This window comes from Elaeis guineensis, chromosome 2 (assembly GCF_000442705.2).
Source record: "Elaeis guineensis isolate ETL-2024a chromosome 2, EG11, whole genome shotgun sequence".
Taxonomy (NCBI): Eukaryota; Viridiplantae; Streptophyta; class Magnoliopsida; order Arecales; family Arecaceae; genus Elaeis; species Elaeis guineensis.
The window spans coordinates 115,792,768-115,812,110 of NC_025994.2; the positions used below are offsets into that span (position 1 = coordinate 115,792,768).

The 19,343-nt window shown below is 38.0% G+C and overlaps 1 protein-coding gene across 1 annotated transcript; it reads left to right on the forward strand.

Annotated features, from left to right (window-relative positions):
* The first annotated feature begins 8,139 nt into the window (after positions 1-8,139).
* On the forward strand, positions 8,140-15,145 carry LOC105040502 (NADP-dependent malic enzyme). Its single transcript, XM_010917055.3, has 20 exons — positions 8,140-8,303; positions 8,580-8,848; positions 10,026-10,146; positions 10,226-10,300; positions 10,412-10,563; positions 10,636-10,741; positions 10,841-10,906; positions 11,024-11,119; positions 11,214-11,285; positions 11,404-11,487; positions 11,637-11,735; positions 12,389-12,436; positions 12,568-12,621; positions 12,723-12,821; positions 13,422-13,511; positions 13,625-13,702; positions 13,818-13,892; positions 14,017-14,107; positions 14,646-14,774; positions 14,869-15,145. Exons 1-20 carry the CDS (start codon positions 8,274-8,276, stop codon positions 14,955-14,957), a joined length of 1,923 nt encoding a protein of 640 aa, XP_010915357.1. The 5' UTR covers positions 8,140-8,273; the 3' UTR covers positions 14,958-15,145.
* The last annotated feature ends 4,198 nt before the right edge of the window (positions 15,146-19,343 follow it).

A 19,343-nucleotide genomic window follows, 5' to 3' on the forward strand; every position in this document is an offset into this window, starting at 1 on the left:
TCCAATATTTTTTAATATTCACATATAATATAATCATAAATCCGAATCGATTCAAAACACTCGTAACTCAACAGCCTCGACTATGACTAACGTTTAACCCCCATTGACGGGATCCACAGAATACCAGCGCACAACTCCCATTGGCAGGGTCCACAAACACCAGCGCACAACTCTCACTGGTAGGGTCCACAAATACCAGCGCACAACTCCCACTGGCAGGATCCACTGACTACCAACATATAATCTCCATTGGCGGGGCCCACGGAAACATAGTTAGACTGAGAGCATAAATCTGATTCTGTATCAAATATTTTGTATCATAATATATCATAATTTTTCATTGAACGTGTGCATAATCGACATACCATAATATTTCAAAAGCACTTTTCTTTCAAAACATAATTTCATAAATCTTGCATAATTTCAAAGAATAATTATTTATTTTCAGAATAAATATGAAATATCTTGAGAAGATGATTCATTACTTACCTTTCACGGAGCACTGAATGAATAGATCGACTAACTTCTAGGAGATTCTTCCGTGCCTATTATCCAAAATTATATTTTTATATTAATTTTAATTCAAAATTAAAACTAACAAATCCCAAAATCAAAACCTCACTTAAAATCAGACTCTTCCCTAAACTCGATCAAAATCATCAAATGAAACCTTCCACTTTGCTAATCCTAGAGAAATAACTTTAGAGAGAGAGAAATCCATCAAGAGAGAGAAACAACCTAGAGAGAGAAATTTTCTAGAGAGAGAAAGTAGAGAGAGAAAGTCCAATTTCAGAGAGAGAAAGTCAGGGTTCAGACTGAAAGAAGAGAGAGAAGAGAGAGAAACTCTCTCTCTCATCATTTTTTATTTTTATTTATTTATTTATTTATTTATTCATTTATATATATATATATATATATTATATATATATATATATTTATTATTTTTTTTTTCTTTTCTTTTCTTTTTCTTTTTTTTTCTTCTTTTTCTTTCCTTTTTCTTCTTTTTCTTTTCTTTTTCTTCTTTTTCTTTTCTTCTTCTCTTTTCTTCTTCTTCTCTTGGCTCCTTCCAGGCCGAACAGGGGACGGCGGTTCCCTCCTTTTGTCGAGCCGTTCAGGCCACGGCCGCCGCGGTGGAGGCCGGCGGCAGAGGGGGCCCACTCCCCCGGTCACGGAGGAGTATGGCCGGCGATCAATTGCGATCGCCGATGCCGAAAAATTCACGGGAAAGAGACCAAAACAGAGGTCCCTTTCTCCGACCAAAAATCGGCGACTCTCGTCGCCGGCAGCCGCGCACAAGAGCACGGAAGGAAGGGGAAGGAAGAGAGGAAAAGGAGGGAAGCTTACCTTGACCTCCGGTGACCTCGTCGGAGAGCAGTCACGGCGAAAATAAGGTGGTGTCCGCGGCTCTAATTCGAGAAAATCGGAGAGGAAAAGAGGGGAAAAGGGCCGATGTTGGGTTTAGGAAGGAGGACGTCTTCTTATAGAGAACCCTAGGACTCCGAGGGGTCCTAGGAGTCCGATCTCACCCGGGTTTCACCGGAGAAGAAGACTTCTATCGGGAGTCTTCTTCCCGGTTTGATTTCCCTATTTTTTTTTTTTTTTTGGGCTTGGGTCTGCTGGATTGGGCTTGGTTGGGCTGGGTTTTGGGCTATAACATTCTTCACCCCTAAAAAGAAATTTTGTCCTCGAAATTTTTCATACCTGTCACCATTGTATTGGAAGCCTGTGGATTCTGTTGAGTAAGCGCATAAACTCTTCTCTGAATTTTAGAAATCTGTCCACCACCCTTATGTTGTCCTTCATGAGTTCTTTGGCCAACTTGATTTTCAGTATTTAGCGGGCAGCTAGCAATTTTATGATCCATCTGACCACATTTGAAACAAGCACCTGTATTCCAATAGCAATCCTTGTCTGCATGATTTTTGTCACATCTGGAGCACGGCTCACCATCAATCTGTTGAGTCTTATTGTCTACTGCTCCCTTAGCTGATCTTTTGATGTTTTTATTATTCTGCCCTTGTGTATCATTTGATTTTGCTCTCTTTCTTTGCTTTCTTTCCCTTTCCATACGTTCTTCATTGACTTCCCTTTCAATTATCAGTGCTTTGTTTACTACATCGGCATAAGTTGTTAATTCATATGGAACCACTTGTTTTCGAATCTCAGTTCTCAGTCCCATCTCAAACTTGTGAACACGTTCTTGCTCACCATCCATTAATCTCGGAGCAAATTTTGCTAACTCTGTAAATTTTGCTTCATATTTAGTCACACTCATACCCTTTTGCTTCAAATAAATAAACTCTTGCTCTTTCTGGATCCTTATACTCCGAGGAAAATACTGATCATAGAATGCAATCCGAAATCTTTCCCAGGTAAGTATTTCGCCGTCTTGTTCATGCTTGCACTATAGTCGCTGACACCAGTTGTATGCTTCTCCTTGTAGTAAATAAGCTGCATATCGAATTTTTTCTTCATCAAGACACTCTTGGACAGCGAAGGCCTTCTCCATCTCCATTATCTAGTTATCAGCCTCCAAAAGTTCAGTAGTCCCCTTGAAAGCTGGAGGTGCAAGCTTTTTAAATTCTGAAATATTGTTTCGTTGTACTGGTTGCTCTCCATGTTGTGGTGGTGGATGCTGATGTTGTTGTGTATCTCGTTGTATCTGCTGTTGTTCAAACATTTGCTGCTGTATTTGTTATTGCGCTTGTACCATCCTGATTAGGATATGCATTAACTGAGCCATATCTGGTTCTTGACGTGCTCTCGAAGTACTCCCATTAGGATCTACGACTCCCTCCTCCTGAGGGGTGCCACTGGTCAGATGGGGAGTGCTACCATCCTGTGGTTGTGATACCCCTCTTGCAATTCCTTGAGTAGTTCTTGTCATTCTACGGGGAGGCATATTAACCTTGTAGTAGTAAAACTTTATTAGATTCATTTATCTATTTGTTAGGATGGGTTTATTATGATGATCATACTTTAACGTCCCAATATTCCTAATGTTTACCCACCTACACTCATACTATGTCAAATTCTATGTGTCATAATTTATCCACTTATACTCTGATACCATATTAATTGTCACGCCCCCGACCCGAAATTGTGAATCGAGGGTCGCGGCAACCGCCGCATACTTATGAAGAACTCTCTCCATAAGCATGCAAGGCATCTTATCACGATATCAATGCATCACAGTGGAATAAATTTAAAATAATTATTATTCAACTTTAATTCAAGTAATTAAATCAAATGTCTTACATCCAATAAAATTTTACTAAAACAATAGATCTAAATTCAATGAAGTTGATAATGCTAAATCTCGCCTCTAAAAGCTCTGTCCCAATATTTCTTCCCACGATCGAAATTAATTATCTGAATCTGAAAAATAGAAAGAAAGGTAATGAGTTAGACAGCCCAGTAAATAACAAATATCTCAACTAGATATTTCAGATATTATATAATTTTCAAGAATAATACTGTAATTAAACATAAAAATATATTTCATGCTGATTTAATACAAATTCAATATTTTTTAATATTCACATATAATATAATTATAAATCCGAATCGATTCAAAACACTCGTAACTCAACAGCCTCGATTATGATCAATATTTAACCCCCATTGGCGGGGTCCACAGAATACCAACGCACAACCCCCACTGGCAGGGTCCACAAACACCAGCGCACAACCCCCACTGGCAGGATCCACAAATACCAGCGCACAACCCCCACTGGCAGGGTCCACTGACTACTAACGTATAATCCCCATTGGCGGGGCTCACTGAAACATAGTTAGGCTGAGAGCATAAATCCGATTCTGTATCAAACACTTTGTATCATAATATATCATAATTTTTCATTGAACGTGTGCATAATCGACATACCATAATATTTCAAAAGCACTTTTCTTTCAAAACATAATTTCATAAATCTTGCACAATTTCAGAGAATAATTATTTATTTTCAGAATAAATATGAAATATCTCGAGAAGATGATTCATTACTTACCTTTCACGAAGCACTGAATGAACAGATCGACTAACTTCTAGGAGATTCTTCCGTGCCTATTATCCAAAATTATATTTTTATATTAATTTTAATTCAAAATTAAATCCAACAAATCCCAAAATCAAAACCTCACTTAAAATCAGATTCTTCCCTAAACTCGATCAAAATCATCAGATAAAGCCTTCCATTTCGCTAATCCTAGAGGAATAACTTTAGAGAGAGAGAAATCCATCAAGAGAAAGAAACAACCTAGAGAGAGAAAATTTCTAGAGAGAGAAAATAGAGAGAGAAAGTCCAATTTTAGAGAGAAAAAATCAGGGTTCAGACTGAAAGAAGAGAGAGAAACTCTCTTTCTCATCATTTTTTATTTTTATTTATTTATTCATTTATTTATATATATATATTTATATATATATATTATATATATATATATTTATTTATTTATTATTTTTTTCTTTTTCTTTTCTTTTTCTCTTTTTTTTTCTTCTTTTTCTTTCCTTTTTCTTCTTTTTCTTTTCTTTTTCTTCTTTTTCTTTTCTTCTTCTCTTTTCTTCTTCTTCTCTCGGCTCCTTCCAGGCCGAACAGGGGATGGCGGTTCCCTCCTTTTGCCGGGCCGTTCAGGCCACGGCCGCCGCAGCGGAGGCCGACGGCAGAGGGGGCCCACTCCTCCGGTCACGGAGGAGTATGGCTGGCGATCAATTGCGATCGCCGGTGCCGAAAAATTTACGAGAAAGAGACCAAAACAGAGATCCCTTTCTCCGATCGGAAATCGGCGACTCTCGTCGCCGGCAGCCGCGCACAAGAGCACGGAAGGAAGGGGAAGGAAGAGAGGAAAAGGAGGGAAGCTTACCTTGACCTCCGGTGACCTCGTCGGAGAGCAGTCACGGCGAAAATAAGGCGGTGTCTGCGGCTCTAATTCGAGAAAATCAGAGAGGAAAAGAGGGGAAAAGGGCTGATGTTGGGTTTCTAGGAAGGAGGACGTCTTCTTATAGGGAACCCTAGGACTCCGAGGGGTTCTAGGAGTCCGATCTCGCCCGGGTTTCGTCGGAGAAAGAAGACTTCTATCGGGAGTCTTCTTCCCGGTTTGATTCTCCTGTTTTTTTTTTTTTTGGGCTTGGGTCTGCTGGATTGGGCTTGGTTGGGCTGGATTTTGGGCTATAACACATATGATGATATTTTGTCAAAAAATTTTGAATTAGTTATAGATGAAAATAAACGTATGCCGCAAACTTTTACATATTTTTCAAAAATCATAAAACATTAAATTTATTATTTTTATTTTTTTTGAGACACAGTTTGATAAATTCAATGGGAACGTCTTCATATTTTCTGACATGATTGCTTCCATTTTTTTTTTGCTTTTTTCTAACTAAAAATATGCTAAACTTATTTGAGATGCAGTTCATTAATTAATGATTGCATTCACATCACCTCTTTATATATATATATATATATATATGTGTGTGTGTGTGTGTGTGTGTGTTTTCTCATTTACGAGCTGCAACAGTTTCGGAGGGTAGTGACGATGATGTGGGTTTCCAAATGTTTCATACTGGATCGGGAAAGTCAATTATAGTGATGTAGTCTTCAATCAGAAAGGTGGTCATTGTTCCCGAAGAAGAAAATATTAAGAAAGATAAATTATCAATTTTTCTTCTTTTATTCTAATTAATTATTTTTTATTTGTTTTCACCCTTTATTTCTATATTTTTGAAATGGTATCTTTCTTATTTGCTATTTAAATATGTCTTAGAACCAAATTTGATCTAATAAATCATTGAAATCTTTTGTCATTTGAAATAAAATAATGCGCAACCAGATCTGAAATTTTGAATGGGCTATGCATGTAAGTGCACATTATTTATTTTTTTCATCTATTCATATATCGGATACTAATAAAGTGTGAATATTAATGCGTGATATACTTAATTAGTGCATTATATTTGATGAGGTCAGAAAAGTTTCACATCTATATGTACTTGATACCTTATCTAAAACTTAGTTTTAATTTTTTTTATTTAAATAATATTTGGTTGGAAAAAAATTATATTTTTTAGTCTTTTTATGCATGAATTTTCTAATTATAAATAAATATATGAATCATGAAATCTATGTTAATTTTGATCATGAAAGAGGAACCATCTGACAATCCTTTCATGTCAATTTACCATTTAATCTAGGTCAAATAAATAATCAATTTTTCACTATGGTTTTGTATTTTATAATTATTTTTTTTTTCAAATTTTTAGATTGATTTAAGAATTTATGTCCAAATATATAAAATATCTAGATTTATTATAAACAGTTGAAAAAATATTAGAAGATTAAAAAATTAATTGTATTAATTGGATAACACTAATTCATCAAAAAAAAGATTTTATTTTTTTATTATTTTAAAATTAATTTTAAGATTCTATATATAAATTTATTATATATGGCCTAAAAAATATGTAAAGATCAACATAAGTAAAATTGATAGTTTTAGTTTTATAAAGTTACTATATAAATATAAATATAAATATAAATATAAATATAAATATATATATATATATATATATATATATATATATATATATATATATATATATATATATATATATATATATATATATATATATCATATATATATATATGATTTTAAAAATTGATCGTTAGAAAAATAAGTTTAAAATTTTGGATTAATTTTTTGATTGATTTTAAATTTTAATATTAAATATTTAAATATTTAAAATTATAGATTATTTCTTTAATCATTTTTGTTCATATTTTATTATGAAATTCAATTCAATAATATTTTAATAAAATTTTTTAATATTCATATTTTTAATTTAAATGTAGTTATAATAGGTGGAGATTAACGTGTAAATTTATCAATTAATAAAAATATTATATATTATATTATATAAAAAATTTATATATTAATAAAATATTTTAAATTTTTATTTTGACTCAAGGTAAATCCTGCCGTGAAGCACGGATCACACGCTAGTATTAGCTAGATTTGCTGGGTTGGTGCAAGGTGGCAATACATTTTCATGGTGCCACGTGGCCAGAGTATTAGCAGAGCCGGTTCGGTTCGAGCTTGGGCCACCTGGGAGCCTCCTGAGATTCTCACCCGCTGCTACCAGAACGGGAAAAGCAGACAGGTGGCCATTCCATTAAAAAAAGACAAGTAATGCTATGGAACCCAAAATACTACCAACCCCAAGCCATGCAAGAGAAGGTTCATGTAATTAATGCGGTGTCGTACCTGTGTCTCTGATAAGCATGGCGAATTGCCGCGGCGGGCCGGCAACAACAGCATTTGGATGCCAAGTTTGGGCGACGAAACATCTATAGTCAAAAAAAAAAAAAAAAAAAAAAATAAACGAGGTAAGATCAAAAAAAGAGTCTCCGTAGTAATTAGCTAACTAAGTAAAAAGAAACACCGTTAAACTTATTCGTGGATGGACAGGTAAATCCCATACACATCGTTACCAGAATAAATCCACGCCAAGTGGCATAAGAAGGTTAATGTAATTCACGCGGTCGGTGTCAAATACTTCGGGCCTATAATAAGAATAACAAAGCATTGCATCATGTGGTAGCAAGCGACATTTGGGCGTAAGTTTGGGGCATGAAACATTTGTGATCAGAGATTCTCACCTCCCCCGCTTGTGCCTGGCCAGCTAAACATGAAGAAACTTCTTTAAAGTAACTATGGCTCGGACAAGAAAAAGTATATAAGCACATCCATCAATGCTACCAAACCAAATCTGCGCCATGTGGCATGAGAAGATTGGAATAATTCGCGCGGGTGGTCTCTGGGCCGGTCGTGGGGAATCAATCACCGCGCGGGGGGGGGGGGGGGGTGTGTTTGGGTGCTAAGATGGTTACCTCCCTAAAAGGCTAAAAGCCTGAAACGAAAGAAACGTTGTTACAGTTACTCGCGGATTCACAAGAAAATCTCATACCCACGGCGGCCAAGTAGACTACTCCCAATCGCACGGTCTATATTAATTCTCATCACCATGGATCCAGATGGATGCCCGAACAATCTAATCTTATAATCATCCGCGGTACAAATTATTTCGATGAGTGAGTATAAGGTACCCATCGCTCTGAGGATCCCTTTCTTGCCTCTCTCTCTCTCGCTGGTCCCGCGCCAGGAGGAGGAGAGGGAAAGAAGGATACAAAGCATCTCCACTCCCAAAAAGTCGTCTCCATCTCTCTCAGCGGACGAAGACAAAAACCACGCCCATTTTAAATTGACCATCCGTAGCCATGATCTCCCTTAGAGCAAGCCATTTCCTGGTAATAGTTCTCTTAGTTAATTCTCTATTCATAGCCTAAACCTGCCATTGTTCTCATTCGCTATCGGCAAAGTCTTTATTTTTATTTGAGTTGTGGGTCTTCCCCCGTCTTTGACCTGTGGGAAAACTAATTGAACCCTAATAAAGAAATATTTTTCGTATATATTTCCCCCTCCTTTTTTGGATTTTTATTTTTTCGTATATAAGAAGAGGCGGTGGCGATTCTGGGCTTATCGGTTGTTCTTGTTCTTGTTTTCGCCTCTCTTTCGTTTTTCAGAGGTGCGAAGAGAGAGGCCGCTTGTATCGCTCGCAGCAGGGGAGCTCGGCGGTGGGAGTGGTGGTTCGGTGCTGCGTAAGAGGAGGAACAGACGGGAAGGTGAGAGGAGTGGCGATGGAGAGCACGCTGAAGGAGATCAGAGGGGACAAGCCGTCGGTGCTCGATATGGATCCCAAGTCCACCGTCGGCGGCGGCGTTGAGGACGTCTACGGGGAGGATCGGGCCACTGAGGAGCAGCTCGTTACCCCCTGGACCCTATCTGTCGCGAGGTCTGACCCGATCTCCGTCGGTAACATCGTTTCTATCCTTTTTCTGTCATCGTGCTTTTCTTGATCTTTTCGCGGTGATTTTGTTTGGTCTCTGTGAATTTGGACGGTTTCTCGAATTTGTACTGGCGATTCTTTCTTTTCTCTTTTCTTGCGTGTTTTTCTGGAATCTTTCGCGGTGATTTGGTGTGGATTCTCTTAATTTGACCGTCTTTTGAGTTCTTAAACGTGTTTGATGATCTCGTCGATATGATCGAGGAAATGCTATGGCCCTTTGCTGTTGCTTTCTTGAACCAGATTCACTGGCTTTGACTGGGGTTTCGATATTATTTTAATGGTTCTTGCCCATTTTTTTAAAATTTTCTCTCCAAAATCCACTGAATTTGTCTGGGTTTTGATCGTTTCTTTGCTTATTTAGTTCATTTCTTTTTCATATCTCTTAAAATGGATTACTTTTGAAATGACTGTATGTGGTGTTGATAGAGGTAGGTACGTCTAACTTTCCGTGTGGGAAGTTTGATTTATCCTGTTCTTTGTCTAATTAAACATAGTCTGGAATTTGTTTACTTGTCTGGCTTGCCTTTTCTAGATGAACTTATCTAATGCTATTCGTGCAAGGTCGCTGGAAGTTGTAGGAAACGTGAAGCGGGTGAATTTTCTGATTTTCTCCCTGTTCCATTCCTTTCTTTTAGTTTTTAATAACTTTTTATTCTGTCTGGAAAGTTATTTTTCATTCTTTAAAATAAGTTAAAGAAAGGGTGAACTTGTGCTTTTTGTTGAATTTTTATTTTTTTATTCCCCTTCTTTTTTAGTCACAGATTGATGACTATGAACTTCATGTTTTAGCAAACTCAGTCCGTTGAATGGTGTTTTTGTTTCTTTAAGCCTCCTGTTGCAAGTTTTAGGATTTGGGCCATTTGTTTTTCCTTAGTTACTTATTACCTCCTAAATCAACAATTGTAACAATTATTGTTGTTGGTCCAATCTGTAAGTTCTTGATCATTTGTGCATCCTTACTACAGATATAGGTCTGGATGAAAGTGATTTGTGATAACTAATGACGCAATATTTCTTCTTTGACATTTTTTTTTTGGTTACATCTTCTTTGACATTTTTGATGAACTTGTCATGAATGTGTTTTGCTTGGCATCTGGTTAACACGATCTTTCTTTATCCTTAGTGGTTACTCTTTGTTGAGGGATCCGCACCACAACAAAGGGCTTGCCTTTGCTGAAAAGGAGAGAGATGCCCACTACCTGCGAGGCCTCTTGCCTCCAGCATGCATCACTCAGGAGCTTCAGGTTTGTACATGTGTGCTTAGAGTTCATTTTACATTTTAACTGCTCTATGCTGATTACCATAGTATAATGCATCCTGCAGGAGAAGAAGATCATGCACAATCTCCGCCAGTATCAAGTACCCCTGCAGCGTTATATGGCGTTGATGGATCTTCAAGTAATTGTCCCTAACAATTCTCATTCTTTTTACTTCTTATTAGATTTTTTGGATTGTTGGGTTGATGATGTATAACTTAATAATATCCGGGACTTGATATCTACTAAACAGGAGAGAAATGAGAGGTTGTTTTACAAGCTTCTCATAGACAATGTTGAGGAGTTGCTTCCGATTGTTTACACACCAACAGTTGGAGAGGCTTGCCAAAAGTACGGATGCATCTTTAGGCATCCACAGGGTCTTTACATCAGTTTGAAGGAGAAGTAAGATATGATTTCTTGTGTTTTTACAAATGTTCTGTCATTTATATTTTGATAAGCTGCTTGGTGTTTTAGGGGGAAGATCCTTGAGGTGCTAAAAAACTGGCCAGAGAGGAGCATTCAGGTTATTGTGGTCACCGATGGTGAGCGTATTTTGGGGCTTGGAGATCTTGGTTGCCAGGTGAATTTTTACCATACTTTCTCATTATGATGCATTCTAAGTGAAACACTACCCACTTTGGGATTGCTTGCTGATCTAGTGGTGAACTGCTTTACACAGGGAATGGGAATTCCTGTAGGCAAGCTTTCCCTGTATACGGCCCTTGGAGGAGTTCGCCCATCCTCAGTAAGCATTCAGTTACTTGATGTTATTTTTCCATCTTGTATTTTCATCACCTGATTTTTTGGTTTTTATTGCCTTTGTTTTCTTGGAGAGTGTCAATAATTGATTGTTAACTTGCAGTGCTTACCCATCACAATAGATGTGGGCACAAACAATGAGCAGTTGCTGAAGGATGAATTCTATATAGGGTTAAGGCAAAGGAGAGCAACTGGCCAGGTTCATTCAACCTAGAGCACTTGATTGCATCTTTCTATCATATATATTTTCAGATTCAAAATGCTGAATTCTTGTCTTCTATTTTCTGAATTAGGAATATGCTGAATTTCTGCACGAGTTCATGTGTGCTGTTAAACAGAACTATGGGGAAAAAGTCCTCATTCAGGTCAGCCACCATACCAGTGAGGAGCTGGAGAGATTTTAATCCTGTTAATAATTGGATTTGGATTTGCTCTTCTGCCATGAACTTGTGTTTTAGACTAAAAGTTGTCTATTTTTGGCAGTTTGAAGACTTTGCCAACCACAATGCATTTGAACTGCTTGCAAAATATGGCACTACTCATCTTGTTTTCAATGATGATATTCAGGTAACTATCTAGGATCGTTTGCCTTACTATAATGCAGTTATTGTACCTGTTGTTTCTCTTTGTTGAGCTGATGACCTAGCAGGAGGTTTTGCTTTTGCAGTTAATTGTTGTTTCTCTTGAAAACATACCATTATCTTTGATTATTGCAGGGGACAGCTTCTGTTGTCCTTGCTGGGCTTGTAGCAGCTCTGAAGCTGGTTGGTGGAACTTTAGCAGAGCACACTTTCTTGTTCCTTGGTGCTGGGGAGGTAAATCTTTTTGCAAGTCTTGGATCTCCTCCCCCGTCTCTCGTTTTCCTTTTAAACTTTGTTCCAATCACTGTTAGCTCACCAATCCAAGATGTGTCATATTTTCTGTTTAAGTTGCCCAACATATGTGGATTTCTCCCAGTGGAAGCATTATACTTAGCTATTAACCAAGCATTTGAAATATGGATCACTACTCTAGGATTGAAATTTTTGGTTCCTTTTAAATGTCAAACCGTTGGAAAAGCTGCAGGATGATTGATGTTCAACAGCTTATATTTTTGATGCCAGAAATTTTGAATATTAGCACATCAACTTTTTTAATAATGACAAAATGTTTGAAGTTGAGCATTTCTTCAATTACAGATGTCATTGACTTGATGCAGGTCTTAATAACTATAGTCATTGGTTATGGATGTATACACCTTTGCATATATATCATGGAATGATGTATCATTAACCTGTTATGAAGTTTGGCAGGTCATATTTTTCTAGCCAACTTTATGTTATGTGATGCATTTGTTTCCTTGTATCCAGGAACTAGGAACCTATACTAATCCTTTTATGTTTTTTCTTATTCTTATAGCCTTATCCCATTTATTGTTTTCCTATGATTTTGCTTGCTTCAGCAGATGCTAAACGTTTTATGCTTGCAGGCTGGTACTGGTATTGCTGAACTCATAGCTCTTGAAATGTCAAAACAGGTACTACAGCTTGCCCATTGAGCTTCTAGATTAGTTAGGCTCTTCTTGTAATCATGTTTCCTGTCCTGATATGCTCTATGATGTTATATAGACTTTTATGTGGTAAAGTATTTATTACCTCACAACTGCAGACAAAAGCTCCATTGGAAGAGACTCGGAAGAAGATTTGGCTTGTGGATTCTAAGGTTCAGATGAATTTCTTTCCTCTTAATCACCAAATTCTCTCTTAGCCTTTCCATTTCATGATTATATCATCTCAGCTGACATGAGGTTTTATATGTTATAGGGATTAATTGTGAGGTCACGCAAGGAATCTCTTCAACACTTCAAGAAACCTTGGGCACATGAGCATGAACCTGTTGGTAACCTCTTGGATGCTGTCAAGGTACGAACTGACTTGCATGAATATACATGTTGCACAATTGCTCCTGTGTTTTGTCTCATGATATGAAAAGTTCTCCTAGGAGGTCATGCTGCACACTAGTAGCTCCAGTTTCTATCGATAGGATCCTCTAGTTCAATCCAGTCTCTTTACCATGGATGCATTGCTATTTCACTAACAGTGGACTGCGTTTACGGGGGTAGGGTAGTTACAGCAAATTCTTACTCATAGACCTTTTTAGATCCAGGTTCATCTCCTCGGTGCTTTTAATTCTTGGTATGGAGGCTAGTATACACAGTGAGGTCCCTGGAACTACTGCTGCCATTTTCTCAGTTTGACCAAACAAAATAAAATTTTCAATATTTTCTCCTTGCATTTGATTTTCATTATTTTCTTTCATTTTCTTTGTACGTGTTCAAGGGACCATAATCCTGAGGATACTTTAGATTGGTATAGCTTATTAGTGTAATATATGATACAGCGATTGCCTTGTCAGTCCTGCGATTGCAGTGAAAGCAACTTGAAGTGAAAGCAGTGGCCTGTAGTGCGTTTATAATGACTGAGTAACAACCAGAGATTCTGACCCTGGTTTTGTTCGCTTAGGCTATCAAGCCCACTGTTTTGATAGGATCATCAGGAGTGGGGAAAACTTTTACGAAGGAAGTAGTTGAAGCCATGACCTCCTTTAATGAGGTAAGAATACTCTTTGAGCTTTCTTCATTCAACCTGTTGTTTCATTAATTGGATTGGAGGTTTATGTTGAAAGAAATAAATTAAATGCCAACTCTGCCAACTACACATTGCAGAAGCCACTAATTCTCGCCCTGTCAAATCCAACCTCTCAATCTGAATGCACTGCTGAGGAAGCATACAGATGGAGTAAGGTAATGGTTCAGATTTTCTTAATTTTGTTTTGCACAACTTATGGTCTGTATCATGCATTGTGTTCAACCTGGTTTACATTTTTTGCATCTCTTTTAACACTGCTGTGATTCACAGGGCCGAGCAATATTTGCTAGTGGAAGTCCATTTGATCCCGTTGAGTTCAATGGCAAGGTTTTTGTGCCAGGCCAGGTTTGAACTCTCTCATGATTTGGTTGCCTGTGGAGAGTGTGTCACTGAATTGATCACCAAGAAATAACATGAGCGTATAGCTATATCTTAAATATTGACTTTACGTGTTTGCGCATGATGCCAGGCCAACAATGCATATATTTTTCCCGGACTTGGTCTTGGTTTGGTGATCTCAGGTGCTATACGTGTGCATGATGACATGCTCCTCGCAGCTTGTAAGTGGAAAAAAATTGTGGTAGTTGTACTTTAGTTTGGTAGTCTTTAAAATCATATACAATGCACAGTCTCTCTTGCTAAAGAACCCAAAAAAAGCAAAAAGGGTGTAATGGAGACTGACTGATACTTGTGATGCAAAAACTGATTTTATTGAAGTCCATCACAGCATTTGATTGGTAGGTACCTATTTCTGGAGGTCTATATATTCTATGAATTTGGTGTTGTTTTATATTTTATTTTGTTGAGATAGTTTCAAAGTAAAGGAAATGCAGCAGTTGGATAAGTTTGGGTTAGTTTGTTACGTTTTTGTCTGTTTCAGGAGTGCAAGTTTCTCCTTCGGAGAGATTATTTGTTATACTACGAAGCCTGTCTACCCTGTCTCCCAGTATGGGACGCAGAAGACAGATTTCACTTAACAAGATAGTTCATTAATTTTGGTAGAAATACCAATACCGTCAGGAATTTTTGTGCAACTATTGTAGATTTTACATTAACCATTATGTAATTTTAACTTACGCTGAACTTTTGTTTGAACAGCCGAAGCTCTGGCCCAGCAGGTGACACAGGAGAACTTGGATAAAGGACTGATCTACCCACCCTTCTCAAATATTAGAAAGATATCTGCTCATATTGCTGCTAACGTTGCTGCTACAGCATATGAGCTTGGTTTGTCTTTTTGATTCCTCTGTTGACTTTGCTTTCCAATTGCTTGATATATGAACAATAAATTTAATTGTATATTCTTGCATGTTATTTGTAGGTTTGGCAACACGGCTCCCTCGTCCGCAGAACCTGGTAAAATATGCAGAGAGCTGCATGTACAGCCCCATCTACCGCAATTATAGATAAATGGGGCATCTGATTTTGTAGTACTTAAAAGAGTTATGGAGTGATGCCCGCGTGGTAGTGTGGCTGCTTCTCAATGTGTTTCAAAACATTTGTCAGCGTAATTCTGTAATGTTGTATTAAGTAGTTTTTGATGTGAAGTATGAATTTTCTTTCTTAAGGTTATCAACGCTAGCAATTTCACGCACAAATTTTTGCTGCTGTTCATAGGTCAAGGAACCTTTAAACTACTGCTGGGACTCTTTATTACAGGCTTCATGGGTCATACTCGAGCAGGAATGCAAGTGCCCATGACTCATTGCAGGCTTTATGGATCCACCGTACAACCATCAACGGTAGTGCAACCCATCAACTTTGCCGGTCTTTGTAGATTGTTTCGATACCGTTCTGGATGATTTCACGGATCCAACCTGTAGCTCCTGTTCTCTTGACATCGTCCAAATTGAGTTCAGACTACCGGAGTCCCCGTGGCCATGAAAGAGTGCTTTACATTCTGCTCGAGGCCTTTAAGAAAGCGGAGCCCGCGAAAAGGTGGTCAGTCGGTCCCCAGGGCATAACGTGAATGTCTGACCCCCAGGCTCCTGCTGGTGCTCATTGATAGATATAGCTCAGGTACAGCGAGCGCCAGAGATCGTGTGTCGTGGACTTCAGCCCGGAAGAGTGCGCCAGCTTTGCTGGCGACGAAGAGGTGAAGAAGCATGATCCATGCACTTCTTGAGAGAGAGAGAGAGAGAGAGCAATGCTGCGGTAACCAGACAAAATCGCTTAGCTGCTTTGCGCCATTAGCCTGCGGCTGAACCCCGCGATACCAATTCAAAGGGAGCAACGACCTGAGTTATATTCTTGAGTTACGCTAAAGCAATTTTGGAGTACGCATAGCTGCTAACCAAAACGAAAGAGAGTTGCCACTGGAAACCCTGTAAGACTCGGTTAAGGAACCTAGTACAGCCATGAAATATCATAATACAAGTTAACGAAATTTATAACAAATACTAATGGGCCCTGTATATATTTGTTGAGAACTTGTATAGCTGTTAAAAATCATGTAATATTATTAATTATTTTACAGTATTAAAAATACATGTATGACCACATTATAGGTTATGAAAAATTACAACAAATACTAATTGATGTTGTGAGCCACTAAAATTCATGTACCGCTAGGTATACAAATGACTGGAAAGTGATATGATGTATCGAATAATGAATTATATATTCATTTGAGGATAACTTTTAGCAAGCATAAAAGATTCAGTGAATGGTAATTTTGCTACCGTTTTTATTTAAATTCAATTTAATAATAATATAAATAATGGTCAATAAAATAAACATTGTAATAACATTGGACAGTATCCATTATGTTATACATATTAATAAAAAATATTAGTTGATAGCAATTATTTGACTTCATTCCATTTCCATTATTTGTCCTAGATTCTACAATGATGCCCTATAGTATTTTTCTGATAAAATAATGTACTTTTAAGCTCAAATTTATATCAAGTTTCCCTCCCAAAAAAAAAGGCAAGACTTTTTTTTTTTAAAAAAAAAATTCTTTATTGAGTGAACGGTGTTTTGGAAAATATGTCTTACACTAGTAAGTTTAAAATGATCAACACTAGATCGGACTAGAGCACTGTGCAAATAAACTAAATAAAACTAGATCGTGATGGAGTAGGAACCGCCGTTCCCTCACTGGACTCTGCCAAAAGAACTCATGCTCTTGGTTACCTTTTCCAACTACAAGGTAAGAACTCAATCGAGTCCCAACACTATATAAATTAGCTTCCACAAAATCAACGGACAAATGTTCATTGACCACTTCGACTCATGATCTAACATCACAGGAACACCAAAACTATTAGATTTTGTTTGAATATTCCTACAGGATTAGGCTAAACTCCTGCAGGATTCTTGGATTGGGCTGCCAATTTAAGCATGTCTTTGTCAATCAAACATCTCCCGGTCCAAATTCTACAGCTTAAAGGTTGGGATTTGCACAGGTTGCAAAATTTTTAACCCAATTTTAAGTGAATATCAATGTTTTTTTTTTTTTAATATCTTATCTGCTCTTAACTGCTCGCAAACATAGACGTTGACTTCAACAATACTTGCTACATGCTTTTTTTTTTTTTTAGAAAAAAAAACGGATCGAGTTAAACATGCGCTACCATGTATTTAATGATTTTTCCTCCAACAATACGCGCCACCATGTATTTAATGCCATTTCGTTTCTTCTAACCAATAATTTCTCCCTGCACCGCTAAATCAGCCTGCAATCCCCAGCTGTTTTCCTCAGACCAACCATGGAAGAAGTTTTCCCAGTTGGAGGTGCAGAGTTGATTCCATTTGTGTAAGACAAAGGCCCCAAGGAAAGCAGAAGTTATCCCAAGCGAAGGAATCATCCCGTGCAGGGCCAGTCTCATCATTGCAATCAGAAAATGGCTGACCCCTTCCCAAGTGAGCTGACTCATAATTGCCACCATTAAGACGACGGAATTGGGCTTCAGAATTTGAAGTCTGTCCCGAAACGTTACCCGGTTTGCCTGGCAATCGGCCAGGGGGTTCCTGGTTCCAATGATTGAACCGGGTAGGAACCAGTTTGCTTCTCCTTCATCCTGGGAGTTGGCTTCTCCGCTGAAATCCCAATAACTTCATAGTTCAAATCCAGATCGGGATCTTGACCTCCCATATGAAGCTCAACTTTATACAGATGATGGAATATTAGAGGGATCCAAACAAGAAATGCGCAACCTTCCTTTGTGAAGGTCTCAATTTCTCCGTTGTCTTCCTCTTTAGCTCAGTCCCAAAACTTGCCACTAAGCACCGGAAAAAGCCCTATCCCAACAATGCAAGGGAGCCCACCACTCTAACCCACATGTTAAAAGTTTTCTCCATCGCTCCATCTCTCTTGCTCCAACGTTGGAAGTTCTTGAAGAGCTTTGTTTGATGAAACTCAACTAGAAAAGCATTTTCTTCTGGCCATCCAAGACGAACTAGAAGGCGAGAGAGAATTTTGAGAGAGTAGATTGAGGACTCAAAGATCAATGGAAGAACTAGAAGGTGAGAGAGAACTTTGAGAGAGTAGATTGAGGACTCCACAAGATCTGCCTTGCTGCTGCAAAAATCTCTTTTGAAAGAGAGATAATCACCGAAGGCGGAGAACTCTCCTTGGAGCATTGTCTAGCAGGATACTCGATGGCTTTGTGCCCTGCCTTTCGACAACTACTGCGGCAAATGAAAGCAGTGTTATCCTTTTCACCACAACGATGCCTGGGAAAACCGTTATTATCTTGGACCTGCATTTTTTCCAGTCCAATGACTGAATTGCTTAATTTTATTCAGCACAACACTCATTCTTATCTATTAAAAGACGTGAAGTTATCACAAATGCCCCCTGATCGGCAGAATCCTATAACCAAATGAGAGGTCGCTGCCCAGCTCCAGGAGAGAGATAATTATTTGTAGTGATTCAGTACCTATGCCATCCACTGAATTTAAAGAACCTAAAAAGCATGAGTCATATATTCTGTCGAACATTATTCTTGTCAAGGTGTATGTCTTGAGTACAAAATAGTTATGATAAAGAGAAAGAACATACGCTTTGTTTGGATAGCCCTCGTAAGGGAAGAAAGGAAAGGGAAAGGAAGGAAAGGGAGGGAAAGGGGAGGAAAACATCACCTTTGGATAGTCCTAAGGAAAAGAAAAAAGAGGATAGATATTTTAAATTAAAAAGACCATTGTATCGTAGCTTTGTTTGAAGATCCATGGGCATTTTATCCTTTATCTGTCTCATATCCTTTCTCTCTCAATTCTCCAAAGGGAAAGGGAGGGAGAAGGGTTCTCCTCTCTTTCCTCCTCCTCCCTCAAAAATTAATATCCAAATAAAGAAAAAGAATCCCTCCCTTTCCTTTCCCTCGAAATCCCTCAATCCAAACAAAACGTGAATATATAACTTTTTGTTATGTCAGAAATGTGAAAATATCACGACAATGAAGTGATGAAGTCATTTACCCTTCTTTGAGAAAGCATTTTGGCGGGGGCTCAACAACAACGCATCCTCTTTCTTGCTACAACTCCATAATTTTTTTATCGAAACCCAATTTGAGAACACCATTTTGCAGTAGTTTTTATAGACCTCTCCCTTTCCTTAGGGATTTGGATCGCTTCATTTTCCTCGTCATTATGTGTGACAAGTTAGGGTTATCTCATTAGAGTTTAAGAGGAAAACTCAAAATCCTTCCCTCAAAGGACCTAAAGGGTTTTCTTAATTTTAGTCCATATTGGAAAGGGACAAGTTTCTCTTATGCTTATCTATTTTCTTCCCTTCCCACCTTTGCTTGGGTCAAAAAAAAGTGGGTTTTACACCACAAATGCGCATTGTCGGCT

Bases quoted from the DNA above. Each gene is read 5' to 3' on its own strand.
- LOC105040502 (XM_010917055.3), top strand. From the start codon at position 8,274: ATGATCTCCCTTAGAGCAAGCCATTTCCTG. The intron at 8,304-8,579 runs GTAATAGTTCTC...TTCGTTTTTCAG, and splicing joins TTAGAGCAAGCCATTTCCTG to AGGTGCGAAGAGAGAGGCCG. The intron at 12,437-12,567 runs GTACTACAGCTT...TCACAACTGCAG, and splicing joins CTCTTGAAATGTCAAAACAG to ACAAAAGCTCCATTGGAAGA.